Source organism: Tursiops truncatus, chromosome 1 (genome assembly GCF_011762595.2).
Source record: "Tursiops truncatus isolate mTurTru1 chromosome 1, mTurTru1.mat.Y, whole genome shotgun sequence".
NCBI classification, from domain to species: Eukaryota; Metazoa; Chordata; class Mammalia; order Artiodactyla; family Delphinidae; genus Tursiops; species Tursiops truncatus.
The window spans coordinates 167,093,141-167,112,428 of NC_047034.1; the positions used below are offsets into that span (position 1 = coordinate 167,093,141).

General features: G+C 59.2%; 1 protein-coding gene across 10 annotated transcripts in view; it reads left to right on the forward strand.

Annotated features, from left to right (window-relative positions):
- Positions 1–19,288, forward strand: part of HSPG2 (heparan sulfate proteoglycan 2) — a 102,131-nt gene that overhangs the window by 68,830 nt on the left and 14,013 nt on the right. For 5 of the 10 annotated variants that reach the window (XM_073794607.1, XM_033841672.2, XM_033841680.2 and 2 more), the window contains 35 exons: positions 117–203; positions 1,220–1,278; positions 1,469–1,636; positions 1,790–1,900; positions 3,876–3,976; positions 4,075–4,255; positions 5,141–5,266; positions 5,413–5,565; positions 5,646–5,788; positions 6,114–6,249; positions 6,330–6,484; positions 6,703–6,853; positions 7,589–7,776; positions 7,862–8,003; positions 8,446–8,597; positions 8,775–8,910; positions 9,008–9,159; positions 10,301–10,436; positions 10,562–10,713; positions 11,085–11,223; positions 11,315–11,466; positions 12,058–12,193; positions 12,311–12,462; positions 12,663–12,801; positions 13,410–13,561; positions 13,776–13,923; positions 14,959–15,110; positions 15,532–15,673; positions 16,003–16,154; positions 16,541–16,682; positions 16,809–16,949; positions 17,279–17,413; positions 17,666–17,847; positions 18,365–18,560; positions 18,811–18,990. In XM_073794607.1, the coding sequence (XP_073650708.1) occupies positions 117–203; positions 1,220–1,278; positions 1,469–1,636; positions 1,790–1,900; positions 3,876–3,976; positions 4,075–4,255; positions 5,141–5,266; positions 5,413–5,565; positions 5,646–5,788; positions 6,114–6,249; positions 6,330–6,484; positions 6,703–6,853; positions 7,589–7,776; positions 7,862–8,003; positions 8,446–8,597; positions 8,775–8,910; positions 9,008–9,159; positions 10,301–10,436; positions 10,562–10,713; positions 11,085–11,223; positions 11,315–11,466; positions 12,058–12,193; positions 12,311–12,462; positions 12,663–12,801; positions 13,410–13,561; positions 13,776–13,923; positions 14,959–15,110; positions 15,532–15,673; positions 16,003–16,154; positions 16,541–16,682; positions 16,809–16,949; positions 17,279–17,413; positions 17,666–17,847; positions 18,365–18,560; positions 18,811–18,990 (5,069 nt within the window). The remainder of the gene's footprint in view (positions 1–116; positions 204–1,219; positions 1,279–1,468; positions 1,637–1,789; positions 1,901–3,875; positions 3,977–4,074; positions 4,256–5,140; positions 5,267–5,412; positions 5,566–5,645; positions 5,789–6,113; positions 6,250–6,329; positions 6,485–6,702; positions 6,854–7,588; positions 7,777–7,861; positions 8,004–8,445; positions 8,598–8,774; positions 8,911–9,007; positions 9,160–10,300; positions 10,437–10,561; positions 10,714–11,084; positions 11,224–11,314; positions 11,467–12,057; positions 12,194–12,310; positions 12,463–12,662; positions 12,802–13,409; positions 13,562–13,775; positions 13,924–14,958; positions 15,111–15,531; positions 15,674–16,002; positions 16,155–16,540; positions 16,683–16,808; positions 16,950–17,278; positions 17,414–17,665; positions 17,848–18,364; positions 18,561–18,810; positions 18,991–19,288) is intronic. The other 5 variants (XM_033841678.2, XM_033841694.2, XM_033841696.2 and 2 more) reach the window with 4 other exon arrangements.

Genomic DNA, 19,288 nt, shown 5'->3' on the forward strand with positions numbered 1-19,288 from the left:
CAAGGAAGAACTCCCACTGGGGAGTGGAGGGCATTGAACTGACTTTTGGGGGAGAAGTGGAGGGAACAGGGTGGGGAGTGAGCATCCCATGGCCTGACCTTTGCCTCTTATCCCAGGTTCTCCCGCACCTGTGAAAGCCTGGGAGCTGGTGGATACCGCTGCACAGCCTGCGAACCTGGCTACACTGGCCAGTACTGTGAGCAGTAAGTTTGCAAATAGGAGGGATGAAGGGAAGGGGCATATGGTAGACTCCTAGGTGAGAGTCCTGGATGATGTTGCTCAGAAAGGTCCCTACCAGGATCATGTGCCTCCCCTGCTCAAAACCCTTCCAAGATTCCCCATTGCCCTTGGGACCACCCCAAGCTCCTTAGGTAGCTTTATCACTCTTCAGTCTCATCCCACTTCTGACACCCAACTCTATACTCTAGCTGGGCTTCATTTCTTGACTTCTTCATGTTCATTTCTTTGCATGTGCTATTTCCTCTTCATGGAACATTCTTCACCCTCAAACCGCCAGTTCCTGGCTAACTCCTGTTTAGCCTTCAAGGCTCAGCTTTATTCCCTCATTCAGCACATTTTTATTGAGCATCTACTGTGTGCCATGCAGTGTGCCAAGGTGTTGGAAATAAAGTAATGAGCAAAACAGATTCAGTCCCAGCCCTTATAGAGTTTCCCAACTATAATGGGAGACAAGATGGTGAGTAATCATACAAATACATAGTTAAAACAGTGAGAAGTTCGCTGCAGAGTAGGCTGCTCCAAGGGAATATAACAGCTCAGCAGTCCCATCCTCTGGGAAGCCTCCTGATTTTCAGGGCTAGATTAGTGCCTCCCCACCATGCCCTCTCAACCCCCATAGATGTCCATCACTCTCATTTACATAGTTTCCATGTTAGTTTCCCAACAAGTCAGTTCCATAAGAGCAAGGACTTTATCATGTTTACTGTTACGTTTCAATAACCTTGCATCGTAGTCGCTTAATAAACATTTGTTGAATGAATGTTTCCCTGAATCCAACCTACTGACATTTCCACACACTCCCCTTTCTCAGCTCCCAGAGGCCCTGTGGTGGGGCTTTTTTGGTCTCTGAAATCCTTCCAGAGCTCAGAGCTTCTTCACCCCATATGGGCAGAGAGCTGAGCTTCTGGCTCCCCAAGTCCACTATGAGGCACTGGGTCCCCTGGGGTCTGACACAGCTGGTCCTTGTTCCACCTTACAGGTGTGCCACAGGATACGTGGGTAACCCCAATGTGCGAGGGGGTCGGTGCCTGCCACAGGGTAAGTGGGACCATGGTCTTGGGTCGAGGTGATGGGCAAGGCAGGGGACCCAGGGAATTTTAGAGATACTAGGTCTGGGGAACAGGGTGAAGGGTTGGGCACGCGAGTCTTTGGAAGGGCAGAGATATCTGAGACAATGGTACATGCTGGGGGCCTCCTGCCTGAATGGCCTCTCCTTTCCCTCCCCCAGCAGACCAAGCCCCGCTGGTGGTCCAGGTCCAGCCAACTCGGAGCATAGTACCCCAAGGTGGTCCCCACTCCCTGCGGTGCCAGGTCAGTGGGAGCCCACCCCACTACTTTTACTGGTCTCGTGAAGATGGGCGGCCCTTGCCCAGCAGCACCCAGCAGCGACATCAAGGTACACATGGCCCCAGGCCCTTCGGCCATTCCAATGGAAAGGGAGGCACAGGTCTGTCCCTGCCCTGCTGAGATCCTGTAGGGACCCACACGCAGGACTAGGTGGGAAAAGGGGTGCATCTGTACTGATGAGCTCCCATCTCCTTGCCACCAGGCTCCGAGCTCCACTTCCCCAGCGTCCAGCCTTCAGATGCTGGAGTCTACATTTGTACCTGTCGTAATCTCCATCATGCCAACACCAGCCGGGCAGAGCTGCTGGTCACTGGTGAGTTTCCAGTCCTCTGTCCACCAGACTGCCTGTCTTGGGATGGGCTGCAAACTGCAGACCATCTACCAGAGGGGATGGTGGACGAGGACACTGGCCAGGAAGAGGGAAAGAGGTGATGGCTCAAGGCTGATGTTAGAGGCAGAACTGGCAGGACTTGAGTCTGGTCGTTGAGGGAGAGAGAAAAGCCTAGGGGTCTGGATTCCAGCAGCTGGGCAGAGTGCCATTTACTGAGATGAGAGAGGATCCCACAGGAGGGCACCTTCATTTGGGCTCCGCCAAAAGCAGAGGCTGAGGCAAGGATTTGTGTGTACATAGTTTATTTGGAAAATGAAATGAAACAGGGAAGAGAAGACATCCAATTAACGGTGTGTCATTGAGCACATTACCACCTAGAGCAGTTGTTACTGAACGCAGCCGAGGCAGCCCCGGGAAACTCCAGAGTAAAACATGCTCCTTGGAGTCCCCCTGCCCTCCACCCTGAGGTCCAGGGAGCTGGGGTATGTGCACACCAGCTCGTATCAGTCACTGACTGGGACCTGTTCCAGTAGCATCGATTCCCCTGCATTCTGTCCCACCTCATGGGCACACACAATGGTCACCAGTGGCCTGAGAAAACCCTCATGCAAAGAAATGCAGCGGCTGCAGAAGCCAGGCAGGTTGGTTCTGAAGTGATGAGGGGACATGGGTGGGGCCCCAGCAACACCTGCCACCAACAGGTCCGAGGGAACCACAAGTTTGGTTTTGGACTTGTTAACGTTTGAGAAGCTTGGGGAAACATTGAAGTAGGTACATCAGGTGGGCATTTGCATATGTGAATCTGGAACTCGGGAAAGAGGCCCTGGCCAGAGAAGTGAATTTGGGAGCTGTTGGCATAGGGATGGGGCAGGATGAAATTACCCAGGAGAGTGTAGCTCGAGGACAGGGCCCAGAGCAGAGCCCCAAGGAGCTCCAACTGGAACAAATGGAGGAGGGAGGACAGCAAGAGAGTGAGCAGGGGCAGCCAGTAGACAGGAGGAGGCCGGGGGACGTGGTGAGTTGGAAGTCAAGAGGGGAAACGACTTCCCGGAGAGAGTGGCCGGCCTCACCGGATGCCCCGGGAAGGTCAGCTACAGACAGAGAAATAACCCTTGGAGGTCATGCCTTGACAAGAGCGGTTTGCAGTGGAGAGATGGGGTAGAGACTGGATGGGAGTGAGGCAAAGAAGGGATGGGAAGGCAGCCAGTGTAGACAACTCTTTCAAGACTCCTGGCTCTGAAGGGAGGCCAAGAAATGGGGCAGTAACTGAGGGGTGTATAGGGTCAGGGGGGCATTTTCAGAGATGGGAAACTCTAGAACACATTTGTCTGTGGAGCAGAATGATCCCATGGGGAAGGAAAGGAGGGGGCACAGCAGGGGGAGGGGGTCCTTGGGAGGGGCTCCAGCACTCAGGAAGGGGAGTTGAGGTGGGGTGGGAGGTGGGGAGAGGTCTCATCCTTCAGGGACCAGGAAGGAGGGAGGTGGGTAGATTTGGGAACGTGGAAAATTCCTGACTAATTGTTTCAATTCTCTCAAGAAGCGTGAGTTGAAGCCATGGAAGTGGAAGGGGGTTTCAGGAGGGTGGAAAAGTTGGGAGCAGGTGTGAAATGGTTGTTTGGGAGGATAGAAACTCAAACCAGACAGAGAAGCCCAGTTGGAGTGAAGTGCGAAGTGTTAAGAGCTCATTTGTGGTCTGTGATCCTGAATTGGAGCCAAGGGGATCATGGTGTGATGTTCTCTGGTCACAGCCTGCTGGGTGCTCAGTGCCAGCAGGAGGAAAGTAGATGATGGGTTTCGGCCAGGATGAGGGAGGGCGGTGCCAGGGAGTGGAATGGAATCTAAGCCAGACTGGGAAGGAAGTGACATCCGGATGGGGTGATGAAGAGGGAGAGAAAGTGGCCACAGGACAGCGGCCTAGCCAGCATCCAGCTCACTGGGCGACCTCCTGTCCCGGCAGAGGCTCCCAGCAAGCCCATCACAGTGACAGTGGAAGAGCAGCGGAGCCAGAGCGTGCGTCCCGGAACCGACGTCACCTTCATCTGCACAGCCAAGAGCAAGGTGGGCGGGGCAGGGAGTGGGCATCAGTGAGGATCTGTCTTCTGGGGTCCCCAAGCCCCACCCGGACCCCCACCCCATCTCCCTTGTCCTGCCTGCAGTCTCCGGCTTACACCCTGGTGTGGACTCGCCTGCATAATGGGAAACTGCCAGCCCGAGCCATGGATTTCAACGGTATCCTGACCATTCGCAGCGTACAGCCGAGTGACGCGGGCACCTACGTGTGCACCGGCTCCAACATGTTCGCCATGGACCAGGGCACAGCCACGCTGCACGTGCAAGGTACACTGTTCATGTCCATGCCTGACCCACCCAGTCCTGACCTTCCTCCACCCCCACCAAGACCAGTGACCATTTCTTCATTCAGCTGACAGTTTCTGAACTATAGTATGGCAGGTCCTGGCCTAGACTCTGAAGAAACAGGGGTGGGAGGGGACAAACAGGGGCTCTGCCCTCCTGCCCTCCATGTTCTGTAGGGAACAAGTGGACAAACAACATAATTACACGGGTGACCAGTGCTGGGACAGGAGTAAACACTGATTGGAAAGTGAGAAATGAGGTGGGAGAAGGGTGAGCTATTCTCCGTGGGGTGGTTGGGGAGGGCCTCTCTGAGGAGGTGACATCTCAGCTGAGACCTGAAGGGAAGAGAAGGTGTTCAGCCACATGAGAGCTGGCGGACGAAGCAGCGTGTGCAAAGGCCCTGAAGCACGAGCATGTTGATGTGTTTGAGGGACGCAAGGCCAGCGTGGCTGGAGCCATGGAGGGGAGGTGGGGTGAGGGACTTGAAGATGTGGGCAGAGGTGAGTACACGCAGTGGGTCACAGCAGGGAATTCAGATTTTGTTCTAAAAGCCACGGACAGGTCTTAAGTGGAGAAGTAACAAGACCCCATTGACTTTTTTTTTTTTTTTTTGGCCACGCCATGTGGCATGCGGGATCTTAGTTCCCCGACCAGGGATCGAACCCACGCCCTCAGCAGTGAAAGGGCAGAGTCTTAACCCCTGGACCACCGGGGGATTCCCCCATTGACATTTTAAAGGCTCCCTCTGGCTGTTCTATGGACAAACGGCCACGAGGGGCTAGAGTGGAAGCAAAGAGAGCGGCAAGGAGGCTGTTGCCATGGGTCCCTCCCCACCGTGACCACATATGCTTTCTCCTCCCTCGTCAGCCTCGGCCACCCCGTCTTCCCCCGTGGTCTCCATCCACCCGCCACAGCTCACAGTGCAGCCTGGGCAGCTGGCTGAGTTCCGCTGCAGTGCCACAGGGAACCCCACGCCCACCCTCGAGTGGACAGGTGAGGCCGTGGCGGGTATGACAGTCAGGGCCTGGCTCTCCTGCATATGGGGGCCAGCGGCAGGACTCTAGGCTGTGGACTTCAACCCCTGGGGGGGCCTGGCAATGCCAATCCCAGTGGGTGCTGACCCCACCTCTCCACGTCAGGGGGCCCTGGTGGCCAGCTCCCTCAGAAGGCCCAAATCCACGGCGGTATCCTGCGCCTGCCAGCCGTCGAGCCCTCGGATCAAGCCCAGTACCTGTGTCGCGCCCACAGCAGCGCCGGGCAGCACGTGGCCAGGGCCGTGCTCCACGTGCACGGTGAGAGGACGGGGCTGAGGGTGGGCAGTTGGGAGCTCATGGCGGCCCAGAGAGGTGTTCTCACAGGGCTCTGTCTGCAGGGGGCAGCGGGCCTAGGGTCCAGGTGAGTCCAGAGAGGACCCAGGTACATGAAGGCCGCAGCATCAGGCTGTACTGCAGGGCTGCGGGTGTGCCCAGCGCCACCATCACCTGGAGGAAGGAGGGGGGCAGCCTCCCCCCACAGGTGAGGATATCCGTCCGGGCCAGGCCCACGGGCTCAGCAGAGTCCTAGCACTTGCCACCTGCCCCTCCCATCTCCTCTTCTGGTTCCCTTCACTTCCAAGATGGTGCCCTGCTCAGACCTCCCGCTCCGTGCGTCCCGGCGGGTGGCAGCCGTCAGCCTCCTGCTCTGCTGCCCGGCTCCGCCCTCCTTGGTGCCCAACTGGGGCCCTCGTATTGGCTCGGAGCTTGCCTCTACTCTTTATGCCCCCTCCTCCTGCCCTCCCTCACTAGCCCTTGCCAGGCTGCCTGGGCCCCTCGGGCGGCTGACCCTTCTCGCTGTGTGGCAGGCCCGGTCTGAGCGCACAGACATCGCCACGCTGCTCATCCCAGCCATCACTGCCGCCGACGCCGGCTTCTACCTCTGCGTGGCCACCAGCCCCGCGGGCACCGCACAGGCCCGGATCCAAGTGGTCGTCCTTCCAGGTGCGGGGCCTTGGGGCTGAAGGAGTGGGAAGGCAAGCCAGGGTCCCCCCGAGGCCTACTCACTCCCCCTCTGCTCCCAGCCTCAGGTGCCAGCATCCCGCCAGTGAGGATTGAGTCCTCATCACCTTCCGTGACTGAAGGGCAGACGCTGGACCTCAACTGCATGGTGACAGGGCTGGCCCACAGCCAGATCACGTGGTACAAGCGAGGGGGCAGCCTGCCTCCCCACGCCCAGGTACGAGGGTCCCTGAGCCCGTGGCAGGGGACCTGGGGGTGGTCCTTCACACAGCCTGGCACTCTGCACTCTGCACGAGCAGGGTCCGCCCTTATTTCCCTCCCTCTTCAGCTTCCCACGTGGGGTGGCTCCGAGCAGAGGCAGGCACTGAGGCACAGAGGGAGTGCTGACCGCGGCCCCTCCCCATCCTCACGTGCCTCTGTCCTTACCCGGCCCAGGTGCATGGCTCCCGGCTGCGGCTGCCCCACGTCTCACCAGCTGATTCTGGAGAATACGTGTGCCGAGTGGAGAATGAGTCAGGCCCCAAGGAGGCCTCCATCATCGTCTCTGTCCTCCACGGCAGCCATTCGGGCCCTAGCTACACCCCAGGTGAGGAGCCAGTGGGGCTGGGTGGGGGCCAAGCCCTCCGACCTCCCCTCTGTTCCCAAGGCTGGTGTCTGTGGTCTCTTCGATGCCATCAGGACAAGAAGAGGTGCTCCAGGCAGGCTGCAACCCTCCACTCCCTGCAAGGAGAGATGAGGGGACTGAGGGTGGGGACAGGTTGACCTGACTTACCTGGGACCCCATGGGGAGAGTGCTGTTTTCAGAATTCATCAAAAAGCAGCAGAGTCAGGGTTGGACACTGAGTTGGGAGTCAGGCTGACCTGGGTTCAAATGCTGGCTCTGCCCTTTATCAGCCTTGAACTGGTTACTTTACCTCTGGGGCCTCAGTTTCCTCACGTGTGAAATGGGGACAGCAGCACTACCATGTAGTGTGAGTACGCGGCGTGCGCTCTAAAGAAGGGAGCTGTGGCCTTATTGTCTGCATCCTTTGGCCCCGCCTGGGCGCTAAAAGACTCTGGTTCCCTGCAAGCCAGAGCAGCTCATCACAGATCAAGGAGTCATGCATAGGCAAATGGGCCTTGAACTCCAAGTTGAAGGTCAGAGAGGGAAAGAGGGGTCTGGCTGGCCCTGCTGAGGCAGAAAAGCATGGTCCCAGCCCTAGAAGGCCTCCCATCTGCCCTCCCAAGCTAGGGCCTCGTCAGATCCCAGGGCCCTCTGCTTCAGGGCTGCAGGGCTGGGGCTCAGGAGCCCAGGCCTCTGACCAGCTCCTTTGCGCCCCAGCTCCTGGTGGAGCCCCAGCTCCTGGTGGAGCCCCAGCTCCAGGCAGTAGTCAGCCCATCCGCATCGAGTCGTCCTCCTCTCATGTGGCCGAAGGGCAGACGCTGGATCTGAACTGTGTGGTGCCCGGGCAGGCCCACGCCCAGGTCACATGGTACAAACGTGGAGGCAGCCTCCCCGCCCGGCACCAGGTACAGCAGCCCCCCAGGGCCAGCCCACTGGAGGGGTTGGATAGAGCCGCTCAGGCCCCTCCTGACCGTCCCTGTTTGCACTCAGACCCACGGCTCACTGCTGCGGCTGAACCAGGTGTCCCCAGCAGACTCAGGCGAGTACGTGTGCCGCGTGGTCCTCGGCTCTGGGCCCCTCGAGACCTCCGTCCTAGTCACCATCGAGGCCGCCGGCACTGGCTCCATCCCGGGTGAGTGACTGCCAGTGACAGGGCAAGCTGGGGTGCGGGGTGCTGAGAGCCTTCCCAGGTGCTGAGGCCCTAGTGACTCCCGTTGCTGACGCGGGGAAGAGGGTGGCAGGAAGCCACACTGGGGCAGGAAGCCCACCTTGGGGCTGGCCATAGGGCCGGCCCGGGAGGACTCCACTTCTCTGAGTAATCTGCCGTCTTCCCATCACTGTTCTCTCTGGCCACATCACTCATGTTTTTGCTCCTCCCTCAATCATCCTCATCTCTCCCACTTCCTCGCTCCCTCTGCAAGGCTTGGCTCCTGACCCAGCCCTCCCCTCAGGGTTGCTGAGCCGAGGACCTCAAGCCCAGGCCACTGAACCCACAGGCTGAGCTGGCTCCAGGGTGAACAGTTCTTTCCTTCCCTTCTGGGGAGCGTCTGCTACCCTCGCCCCTTTCCCCACAGCCCCAGGACCCGTCCCGCCTGTCAGGATCGAGTCCTCATCCCCCACGGTGGCCGAGGGGCAGACCCTGGATCTGAGCTGTGTGGTGCCCGGGCAGGCCCATGCCCCGGTCACGTGGTACAAACGTGGAGGCAGCCTCCCCGCCCGGCACCAGGTACACAGTGGCAGAAAGGCAGGGGGGGGCCAGCCAGGCCAAGCTGTGGACTGTGGGTCGGCGGGGGCAGCCTCTGAGCTGAGGGGCTGTCAGTTCCCAGCTCAGAGGAACAGGGTAGGGGGTACCTGCTGAGCTCTGAGAAGCCCCCCTCTCACACCCCTGCCCATGGCTGTCCAGGTCCGCGGCTCCCGCCTGTACATCTTCCAGGCCTCACCAGCTGACGCAGGCGAGTATGTTTGCCGGGCCAGCAGTGGTGTGGAGGCCTCCATCACAGTCACGGTAACCAGGACCCAGGGAGCCAACTTCGCCTACCGTGAGTGGGACTTACAGGCTGCACTTGGACAGAGAAAGGGGTAAGGCGGGGGAAGCTGCAGAGAACTGGACTGACCAGTGACCATCTTCTCCTCCAGCTCCTGGTGGCACCCAGTCCATCCGCATTGAACCCTCCTCCTCTCATGTGGCCGAAGGGCAGACCCTGGATCTGAACTGCGTGGTGCCCAGGCAGGCCCACGCCCAGGTCACATGGCACAAGCGCGGGGGCAGCCTTCCCGCCCGGCACCAGGTACAGGACCGGAGGATGGACAGGCCAAGAAGGGAACAAGAGGGAGGCCACTGGGGAGTGGAGGTCAAGGGTAGGGTGGGTTGGAGGCTCCTCTGAGACGGGGAGGCCTAGGACCCCATTGCACAGGTGTGTGGGGCAACGGTCCCAGCCTCTAGGACCAGCCAGCCTAGGTGTGACTGCTGCTTCCACCACTTCCTCGCTTGTGACCTTCAGCAAATTACTTAATCTCCCTGTACCATATTTTCAGCATCTGTAAAATGGTAATAATAGTACCTCCCTTACAGAATTATCTTAAGGATGAAATGAATTAATTTATATGCAAAGTGCTCAGAGCTCTGGCTCATAGAAAGTGCTATGAGCCGTTACTACTGTCATATCATTAGCTATTTTTAAAAATATTTATTTACTTATTCATTCATTTGGCTGCGCTGGGTCTTAGTTGCGGTGTGCAGGATCTTTAGTTGCGGCATGCGGGATCTTAGTTGTGGCATGCAGGATCTGGTTCCCTGACCAGGGATCAAACCGGGGCTCCCTGCATTGGGAGCACGGAGTCTTAATCACTGGAGCACCAGGGAAGTACCGTCGTTAGCTGTTATTATTCATATATTTTATAGAATTTAGGATGCCACTGATTGCAGGATGCACCATGATTTTATGTGCCTCTAAGGAGAAACAAAAAAACTGCCATTTGTAATTGTAATTCACTGTGAGATGCATCTTGATTTCAGAGACTTTAAAAAGTATGTCTAGGGAATTCCCTGGCAGTCCAGTTGTTAGGACTCCATGCTTTCACTGCCAAGGGCCCGGGTTCGGTCCCTGGTTGGGTAGCTGGGATCCCGCAGGCCACACAGTGTGGCCAAAATAATAATAATAATAAATAAAAATAATATGCAGGTTATCTTCTCCATCCTTTTTTTTTTTTTAAAGTGTGTAAGAATGGATGGAGTGTGGTATTAGTGTTTGCCCAGTTCCCCATGGCTCCTCCGGGCCACCCCTCACTCCTGGGACAAGACACCCGCTTTACCCCTGAGCAGGACAGAACTAAGAGCCAGTTCTCAGGCTCAGAGTGAGGCAGGGCTGCAGGTTATAGGTGCAGGGGTCCTAAGAGGGCCCCTTCTGACCTCACCTTCATTCTGGCCAGACCCATGGCTCACTGCTGAGACTCTACCAGGTGTCCCCAGCCGACTCAGGCGAGTATGTGTGCCGCGTGGTAGGTGGCTCGGTGCCCCTGGAAGCCTCCGTCCTGGTCACCATTGAGTCTGCAGACTCTGTGCCTGGTGAGTGGTGCTGGGGGGAGGCTTCCCACTCCAGCAGTGGCAGGACCCCAGAGACCAGCAGTCCCTACCTTCACTCACACCCTCTCCTCCCAGCTGGGGATTGACCCTCTGCCCTCTGTCCCCAGCGCTGGGGGTCACCCCTCCAGTCCGGATCGAGTCGTCCTCCTCACACGTGGCTGAAGGGCAGACCTTGGATCTGAACTGCCTGGTTTCTGGGCAGGCCCACGCCCAGGTCACATGGCACAAGCGCGGGAGCAGCCTCCCTGCCCGGCACCAGGTAGGAGGTGGGGTGCTACGGGGGGCCTGAAGGACCCTCGAGACTGCGGAGTAAGGAGCTTTGAGTTTGGACACTGCTTTGCCCCTTGCCTGGCCAGTCCTTTGACTTCCCTGATCCTCAGTGTTCTCATCTGCCAAATGGGCTCACACTGTCCACCTCACCTGCCCCATAAGTGGCAAGTGCCGGTCCCCCACTTCTTCCCACTGGACCCAGTCCCAACCCTCGGGCAAGGGAATTGAAGGGTCATGAATGGTGGTTCTCCCTGGAAGAGCTTCTGCCCCAGCCCTAAAGCTCCATCTGGCCAGGTCTGGCTGGGATGGGTACCAGGGAAGGGGGTGGGAGCCTGGCTGTGAACCTCCCTCCCCTCCCAGGTACATGGCTCGAGGCTGCAGCTGCCCCAGGTGACTCCAGCTGACTCCGGGGAGTACGTGTGCCGCGTGGTCAGCAGCTCGGGCACCCAGGAAGCCTCCGTCCTCGTCACCATCCAGCAGCGCCTCGGCCCCTCCCGCTGTGAGTGTCTCAGGGGTCATAACAAATGGGCTGGGAGGGCCCCTCCACCGTCAGTGGCTCCCACACCCTGCCTTCCATCTCACCCTCCCAGCCCAGAGTGTGGTGTACCCCGTCCGCATTGAGTCATCCTCAGCCTCCCTGGCCAACGGACATACGCTGGACCTCAACTGCCTGGTGGCCAGTCAAGCCCCCCACACCATCACCTGGTATAAGCGTGGAGGCAGCCTACCCAGCCGGCACCAGGTATGGAACCAGCAGGCAGGGAGGGCAAAAGCTGGGGTCACCAGCCCTGACAGGAATCAGGAAGAGCTGTCAACAGCCCGTCTGTGCTCATTCAGCCATTCAACAAACATTGGGTGTTCTTGCTGAACAGGCCCTGGACCAGTGCTGAGGATATGGAGATAAGTCCCACTGACCTCAGCTGGATCCTGTACTTCACTCACTCACTACATTTCCCTGAGAACCTGCTCCAGGCCAAGTCCTGGTCCTGGCACTAAGGCTTCAAATGGAATGAGACCACTGCCTGCCCTCAGGGAGCTCACAGGCTAAAGGGCTAGGCAGACATGCCATGTGACAGCGCTGTAATAGGCGTCACCGGGGAGGGCCTCAATGGGCTTTCTGCAGGGGTGACGGGTGAGAATAGTCCAAAGGCTGGAGACACTGTCCACCCAGCCCAGAGCCTCGGGAAGGCCACCAAGGGAGTTCTGAAGGAGGCCAGGGTGGAGGCTACCCCAGACAAGGCAGTGAGGCTCCCGGAGTCCGGGGGAAGCAGCAGCGGCAGCACCTGAGACATGGAGGTGCTGCCCGCACCCCCTGACACCTGCTCCCCCTCAGATCGTGGGCTCCCGGCTGCGGATCCCCCAGGTGACGCCCGCGGACTCGGGCGAGTACGTGTGTCATGTCAGCAACGGTGCCGGCTCCCAGGAGACCTCGCTCATCGTCACCATCCAGGGCAGCGGCTCCTCCCACAGTGAGAACTCCTAGGGCAGGGGGTCTAGGCAAGCGGGTACGGGGGAGGCAGCGAGATGCCTGGCACCGTCACTCTTGTCTGACTCCGGCTATGTGGTGCATTCCTCTCTGTCCCCAGTGCCCAGTGTCTCCCCACCAATCAGAATCGAGTCCTCGTCCCCCACGGTGGTTGAAGGGCAGACCTTGGATCTGAACTGCGTGGTCACCGGGCAGCCCCAGGCCACCATCACGTGGTACAAGCGTGGGGGCAGCCTTCCCACTCGACACCAGGTACAGAGTAGAGCCTGGCAGTGGGGTGGGCAGTTCAGGGACAGCCCCCCATGGGCAAAGAACCTGAAGCATTAGCTGGCAGTCCTCCCTCCTGCCCTGGGTGGACAGAGGGTAGCCTCAGCCGGTCTGATGGAGGAGGCCTGAGCCAGCCGGTGACCCCTCAACCCCTTGACTCCCTTCTTCCTTATCCACACCCCTAGGCTCACGGCTCCCGTCTGCGGCTGCACCAGATGTCCGTGGCGGATTCAGGCGAGTATGTGTGCCGGGCTAACAACAACATCGACGCCCAGGAGGCCTCCATCGTGGTCTCAGTCTCCCCCAGCACCAGCAGCCCCTCTGGTGAGTCCGATGAAGACCCAGGAAGGGCCTGGGAGACGCAGGTACCAGTGTTTCCCAGGGAGGAAAGGCCCTGTAGTCAGAGCCCTCAGACGAAGGTGGTGGTGCAGGACGAGGGCTCAGCAGAAGGATGCCAGGGTTCACATCCTGCCTGCACCACTAGGGACCTTGAGGGAGTGACTCTCCCCTCTCAGCTTCCGTACCCTCATCAGTGAAGTGGGGATGTCGATCATTCCATCCTCAGAGAGCTGTCCGATACGGTGGCCACTAGCCATGCATGGTCATTAAAATTAGTTAAAATCCTAAATTCACATCCTCACATTTCAAAAACAAAGTGCTCAGTAACCGCACATGGCTGGTTGCATTGAACAGTGCGGATGATAGAACATTTCCATCACCGCAGAAAGTATGTGAATTTTGTGAGGACTAAGTGAGTTAACGCACGTAAAGTACTTAGAACAGTGCTGGCATACTGTAAGTGCTTAATAAGTGTTAGCTATTCTTACTACCTTGGGAGGGTGGAGGCTTCTCCAGTTGAGGCTCCCACCAACCCAGGAGTTCCCAAATCTGACCATGACCAAAGCCCCGACTTGCTCTTTCTGTGCGCCCAGTCCCTGGCGGGGCCACGCCCATCAGAATCGAGTCGTCATCTTCACACGTGGCCGAAGGGCAGACCCTGGATCTGAACTGCGTGGTCCCTGGACAGGCGCATGCCCAGATCACGTGGTACAAGCGCGGGGGCAGCCTCCCCACTCACCACCAGGTATGGGAGTTGGGGGCAGGACATAGTGGGAGGGCTGCTGGATGTGCGGGCCCTGGCTAGGGGCCTGTCCCCCAAGCTCTGCCCGGGAAGGAGGGCCTGGGATCCCCTGTGGGGTGCAGTGCCTGCCTGCGTCAGAGGTGGGACCCCGGCCCCAGCCTTCAAGGATTCCAAGTGCCATCTCCTTCTGCTCCTCTCCCGTCCTGTCCCTGCTCAGGCCCACGGCTCACGGCTGCGGCTGCACCAGGTATCCCCGGCTGACTCGGGTGAGTACGTGTGCCGCGTGGTGAGCAGCTCTGGCCCCCTGGAGACCTCAGTCCTGGTCACCATCGAGGCTTCTGGCTCTGGCGCTGTTCTCGTCCCTGGTGAGGATCCCTACAGTGGGGCTGGGAAGCAGGAGGAGGGAAGAAAGGAGGGCTCGAGAGCCAGGTCAAGTGGGCTTCATCCCTAGGGCCCGAGAGCACGGGCTGTGGAGTCCGGCTCGTGTGGGCGTGAGTCCCGGCTCCTCTGTCCACACTCTGAAATGTTACACGAGGGATTCCTCTCGGTGTGTCACTTTCCTCATCTGTGAAGTGGGGCTAGTAGAGCTCTTGCAGCAATTACACGAGTTCCTTAAAGGCTGGAATTGCACCTCTGGGATCTGAGAGGGTGATTTTAGGTGGTGCCCTGATTAAATATTTTTTTATGTTAATAGTGATAATGTTAGGGAAAAAACATCAACACGTCAAACCTGTCATGATTGCATGGAAATCATTGCCTATGATGGGGCTGTGCGTTTAAGGGTTTTCTTAAGTGAATCAATTGAAAGTGTAAAGGAGTTAATAGCACAGGGAGCACGTGGCCGTAGCAGACATCATGATAATAGTACCTGAATCGCTAAGTCATGAACGTGATATGCACTTACCAGGTGCTGGGCCCTGGTATTTTTACACATATTAACTCATTTCACCGTCACAATAACCCTTTGAAGTAGGTATGATTGTTCTGTTTTACAGTTGGGGAAACTGAGGCATGGAGAGGTGAAGTAGCTTTCCCAGGGTCACACGACTAATAAATGGCAGGGCTGGGTTTTGAACCCAGGCAGTCTGGCCCCAGAGTCTGGGTTCTTAGCCCCATACTACTCAAGTCTGGGAAACGTAAGTGATCTGTGTGGAGCTGCCTGGCCCTGAGCCCTGGCCGCCAGTGGTGCCGGGAGCACAGAGGATGGTGGGACCATTGTCTGGGGCTGGGCTGGGAGAATGAGGCGCCAGGCTAGCCCAGCTGCTCCAGGCTTCAGGGGAATGGGAAGGGGGGTATCAAGGCCGTCTGCCTGTGGCCTCTGGCCTGACCATCTGGGCACCCAGGGGCAGGGGCTGAGGACACAGGGAGTCCCAGCTCACTGACTTCTTCCTGTGCCCCAGCCCCGGGCGGAGCCCCACCCATCCTCATCGAGACGTCCTCCTCCCACGTGGCCGAAGGGCAGACCCTGGATCTGAAATGCGTGGTGCCTGGCCAGGCCCACGCCCAGGTCACATGGCACAGGCGCGGGGGCAGCCTTCCCGCCCGGCACCAGGTATGGAGGCTGGAGAAAGCAGGATGTGGGCATTCCCACCCCACCCCGTCCCCTGCCCGGGAGGGAAGGTGGCCCCAACATCCGGGGCTTCAGGAAAATGGCAACAGGAGATCACTGGGACTCAGGAGTTCAAGAACAGGCTGGGCATGGTAGGGCCGTCACTGGCTGCCCGGTACCTTGGTGCAAATTAGAAAAGGACATCTCTTACTCAAGACACTGGGCTTTCTCCTGCCAGGAAAAGCATAATAGTAAACATACCCCACAACGTCCAGTGTCAAAGGGGGTCACCTTTGGCAGGAGGCAGTGCCCACAATGGTGCATGACAGTCCTGGGGTACAGGTATGAGAGGGCTGGGGCATCTGACGGCCTTGGCCACCAGCCCCCCGGCTCACTCTCCCCACTCTCGCCCCACCCTGGCCAGGTCCACGGCCCCCTGCTGAGGCTGAACCAGGTGTCCCCTGCCGACTCTGGCGAATACTCCTGTCGAGTGGCCAGCAGCTCAGGCACTCTGGAGGCTTCTGTCCTGGTCACAATCGAGGCCTCCAGCCCAGGCCCCATTCCTGGTGAGTGACAGGAGCGGCGGGCGGTTCTGGGCACAGGCTTGGGGGCCCCTGCCTGGCCTTGCTCCCCCTGCTATCCAGCAGGGCTCTAGCCCTCGGCTCCAGGAAGGTCCTCCAGCCCCTCCCCCAACCACTGGGAACCAAGGTCTCACCAGGGCATCTCAGCCCCCAGGGGACAGAGACCCTTCTTAGGTCAATGGTGCTCAGCCATGTCAGTCCCTCTCAAGCCACTGCACCTCCAGGAGGGCCAGCTGGCACTCGGTGCCACCGCCTCGGGTCTCTGCCTGCACCCCCGGGGCCGCCCCTTTCTCACCCACCCATTGTGCCCACAGCCCCAGGACTGGCCCAGCCCATCTACATCGAGGCCTCCTCCTCCCATGTGGCCGAAGGACAAACCCTGGACCTGAACTGCGTGGTACCCGGGCAGGCACATGCCCAGGTCACGTGGTATAAGCGTGGGGGCAGCCTACCCGCCCGGCACCAGGTACAGGGGCCAGGGGTGGGGAGAATTCAGGGCAGGCAAGTTTTGACCTGCAGTTGCCGTCTGCATCCCAAACCTTCTTCACACAAACCCTGGCATGCTTGGGGACCCCAGGGGATAAAATACTTGGCGGGGAGGAGTTCAGCAGCCTGGGAATTGAGAGACCTGGGTTCTTCTCCTGGCTTTGCTGCTGAAACATTTCCTGCAGCAGTTACCTCTGAAAAGGGGATGGAGTGGACTTGTAGAATTCTGTGAATGAAGCTTCCTCATCTCCACCAGCTGGAGCCCTGAGCTCCTGAGAACTCTTGGGCACTGGCACAGCCGGGCTCGGGGACTTGCCCTGTCCCGAGTGCTCTGGCACGATGGCCACCCTCTCCTCACTCCGACAGACCCACGGCTCCCGGCTGCGGCTCCACCACGTCTCCCAGGCCGACTCCGGAGAATACGTGTGCCGTGTGGTTGGCAGCTCGGGCCCTGAGTACGAGGCCTCCTTCACGGTCACTGTCCCGCCCAGTGCAGGGTCCTCCTACCGTGAGTGAGGGACACGCCACGGGCAGGGGGAGGCGGGGAGACACTGGGGCCGAGGAGTGGGGAGGGGAGGCGGGGGAGCCCACCCAGCCCTGCTGAGCGCAGCCCTCTGCCTCCGTCCTCCCCCAGGCCTTAGGAGCCCTGTCATCTCTATCGACCCGCCCAGCAGCACCGTGCGGCAGGGCCAAGACGCCAGCTTCAAGTGCCTCATCCATGATGGGGCAGCCCCCATCAGCCTTGAGTGGAAGACTCGGAACCAGGAGCTGGAGGGTGAGCCGGGGGGGTGGGGGGCTGGAGGCGGGTGTGAATGCGCGAGGCTCACCACTGGCGGCTGGGCGGAGCCGACCATGGCACCAAACTTTCTGTGTGACCCCGGGTAAAGCCCTTCCCCTCTGGGGACTTGGTGTCCCTGTCTGGATGGTGAGAGGGCTGGACCCAGGAGTCTCCAAGGACTTGTTTATCAATCATCTGTGACCCTGTGAGCTGGATACACCCAGACTGGAGGGGTCGGGGCCATGGGGCACTGGTGTGCCTACTGGCAGCGCCAAGGCAGGAGGACACCCTCACTGACCACACCCTCCTTGATGCCAACCCCGCAGACAATGTCCACATCAGCCCCAACGGCTCCATCATCACCATCGTGGGCACCCGGCCCAGCAACCACGGTGCCTACCGCTGCGTGGCCTCCAATGCCTATGGTGTGGCCCAGAGTGTCGTGAACCTCAGCGTGCACGGTGAGGGCCTTCAACCCCGTGGGCTCTGACTTCGTGTTTCCAGCTCTGATTCCGAGCTCAGAACCTCCAGGCTTAAATCCATCCTCTGCCACTGCCTCCCTCTTGGGCATTCTCCCTCTCTGAGCCTCGGTCTCTACATAGGTGCAGTGGGGAGACTAGTGCCCACTGGCAGTTACTGGTAAGGGGGCTGTGACAGTGCACATGACCAGCAGAGCCCTGCATGTGTATCAGTGGTGTCATTCCTCTGTGCAGGGCCCCCTACAGTCTCTGTGCTCCCCGAGAGCCCCATGCGGGTGAAAGCGGGAAAGGCCATCACCCTGGAGTGTGTCAGTGCTGGGGAGCCCCGCCCTTCTGCTCGCTGGACCCGGATCGGTGCCCCCACCAACTTGGAGCAGCGGGCACCTGGGCTCGTGGACAGCCACACCGTGCTGCAGGTGATGTCAGGGGGGTCTCATCTCTGGATCTGAGGCCCAGTCACTGCCCGTTCTCGAGCAGTTACCTGGAGGAGAGAGTGGTGGATGGACAGATGGGTGATGAATTGGTGAAGAAAGGGAGGGATGGGATAGGTGGATGATGGCTAGATTGGAAGACGGTCAGGAAGAAAGAAGGAAGGTGGAAGGAGGAATGGGTAGAAGTATGGGTGGTTGGGTGGGTATGTGGATGGATGGGTGGATGGGTGGGTAGATGGATGGATGGATGGATGGATGGATGGATGGGTGGATGGATGGGTGGATGGATGGATGATGGATGGATGGACGGGTAGATGGGGGGGTGGATCTGTGGATGGATAGACTAATGGGATATCTTGAGTGTGAGCCCTCAAGCAGCCAGTCAAATAGGAAAGCTAAAAACAAAGGGATGGGTAGAAGAAAGAGGTGAAACCAAGCCAGAGGGCTGATGCCAAGGTCCCCCCCTCAGTGGCCTGATGACCAACTTCCTTGCTTCTTCCAGATTTCGTCAGCTAAACCATCAGATGCAGGCATCTACGTCTGCCTAGCTCAGAATGCACTGGGCACAGCGCAGAAGCGAGTGGAAGTAATTGTAGACACGGGCACTGTGGCCCCAGGGGCCCCCCAGGTCCAGGTAGAAGAAGCCGAGCTGACTGTGGAAGCTGGACACACGGCCACCCTGCACTGCTCAGCCACAGGTGTGGACGGGGGCTGGCACACAGGGCAGGCAGAGCAGCGGGCCCTGGGGCCTGAATTTAGACACAAGAGACCTGAAGAGGATGTCATGCTCAGGAAGGGGGCTTTGCTGCAGGCAATCTCCCAGTGATGGCTGAGGTGCCCACTTTGTGCCCCCCATGAAGGAGCAAGCTGACCCAGGTCCCTTCCTGGCCATCCCACCCCCAGCCAGTCCTGGGGCAGCCCACCAACCTCTGCCGCTCCACTCCACAGGCAGCCCCACGCCCACCATCCACTGGTCCAAACTGCGATCCCCGCTGCCGTGGCAGCACCAGCTGGAAGGTGACACGCTAATCATCCCACGGGTAGCCCAGCAGGACTCGGGCCAGTACATCTGCAACGCCACTAGCCCTGCCGGGCATGCTGAGGCCACCATCGCCCTGCATGTAGAGAGTAAGGCCCTCGTCCACCCTCCTCGCGCTACCCTCTCCGCACTGCATGGAGGTCTGAGCCCCCCAACCAGGCCACACCCTGGGCAGAACTCCAGGAAACCTACCTGGAGGGTCACATGCACCTCAGGCCCCGGAGCCTGCCCTAACCTAAAACCCACGTCCCCTCCTGGGACCTTGGCTTCCCTCATCCCCAGTCCTCTGGGCTCCCCGTTCAGCTCCCTAGTCCTTTGGCAAGTCGCCAGGGCCCAGCACCTGCTGCCATCCTGACCTCTGCTCTCCGCCGCCCTGACCTCTGTGTC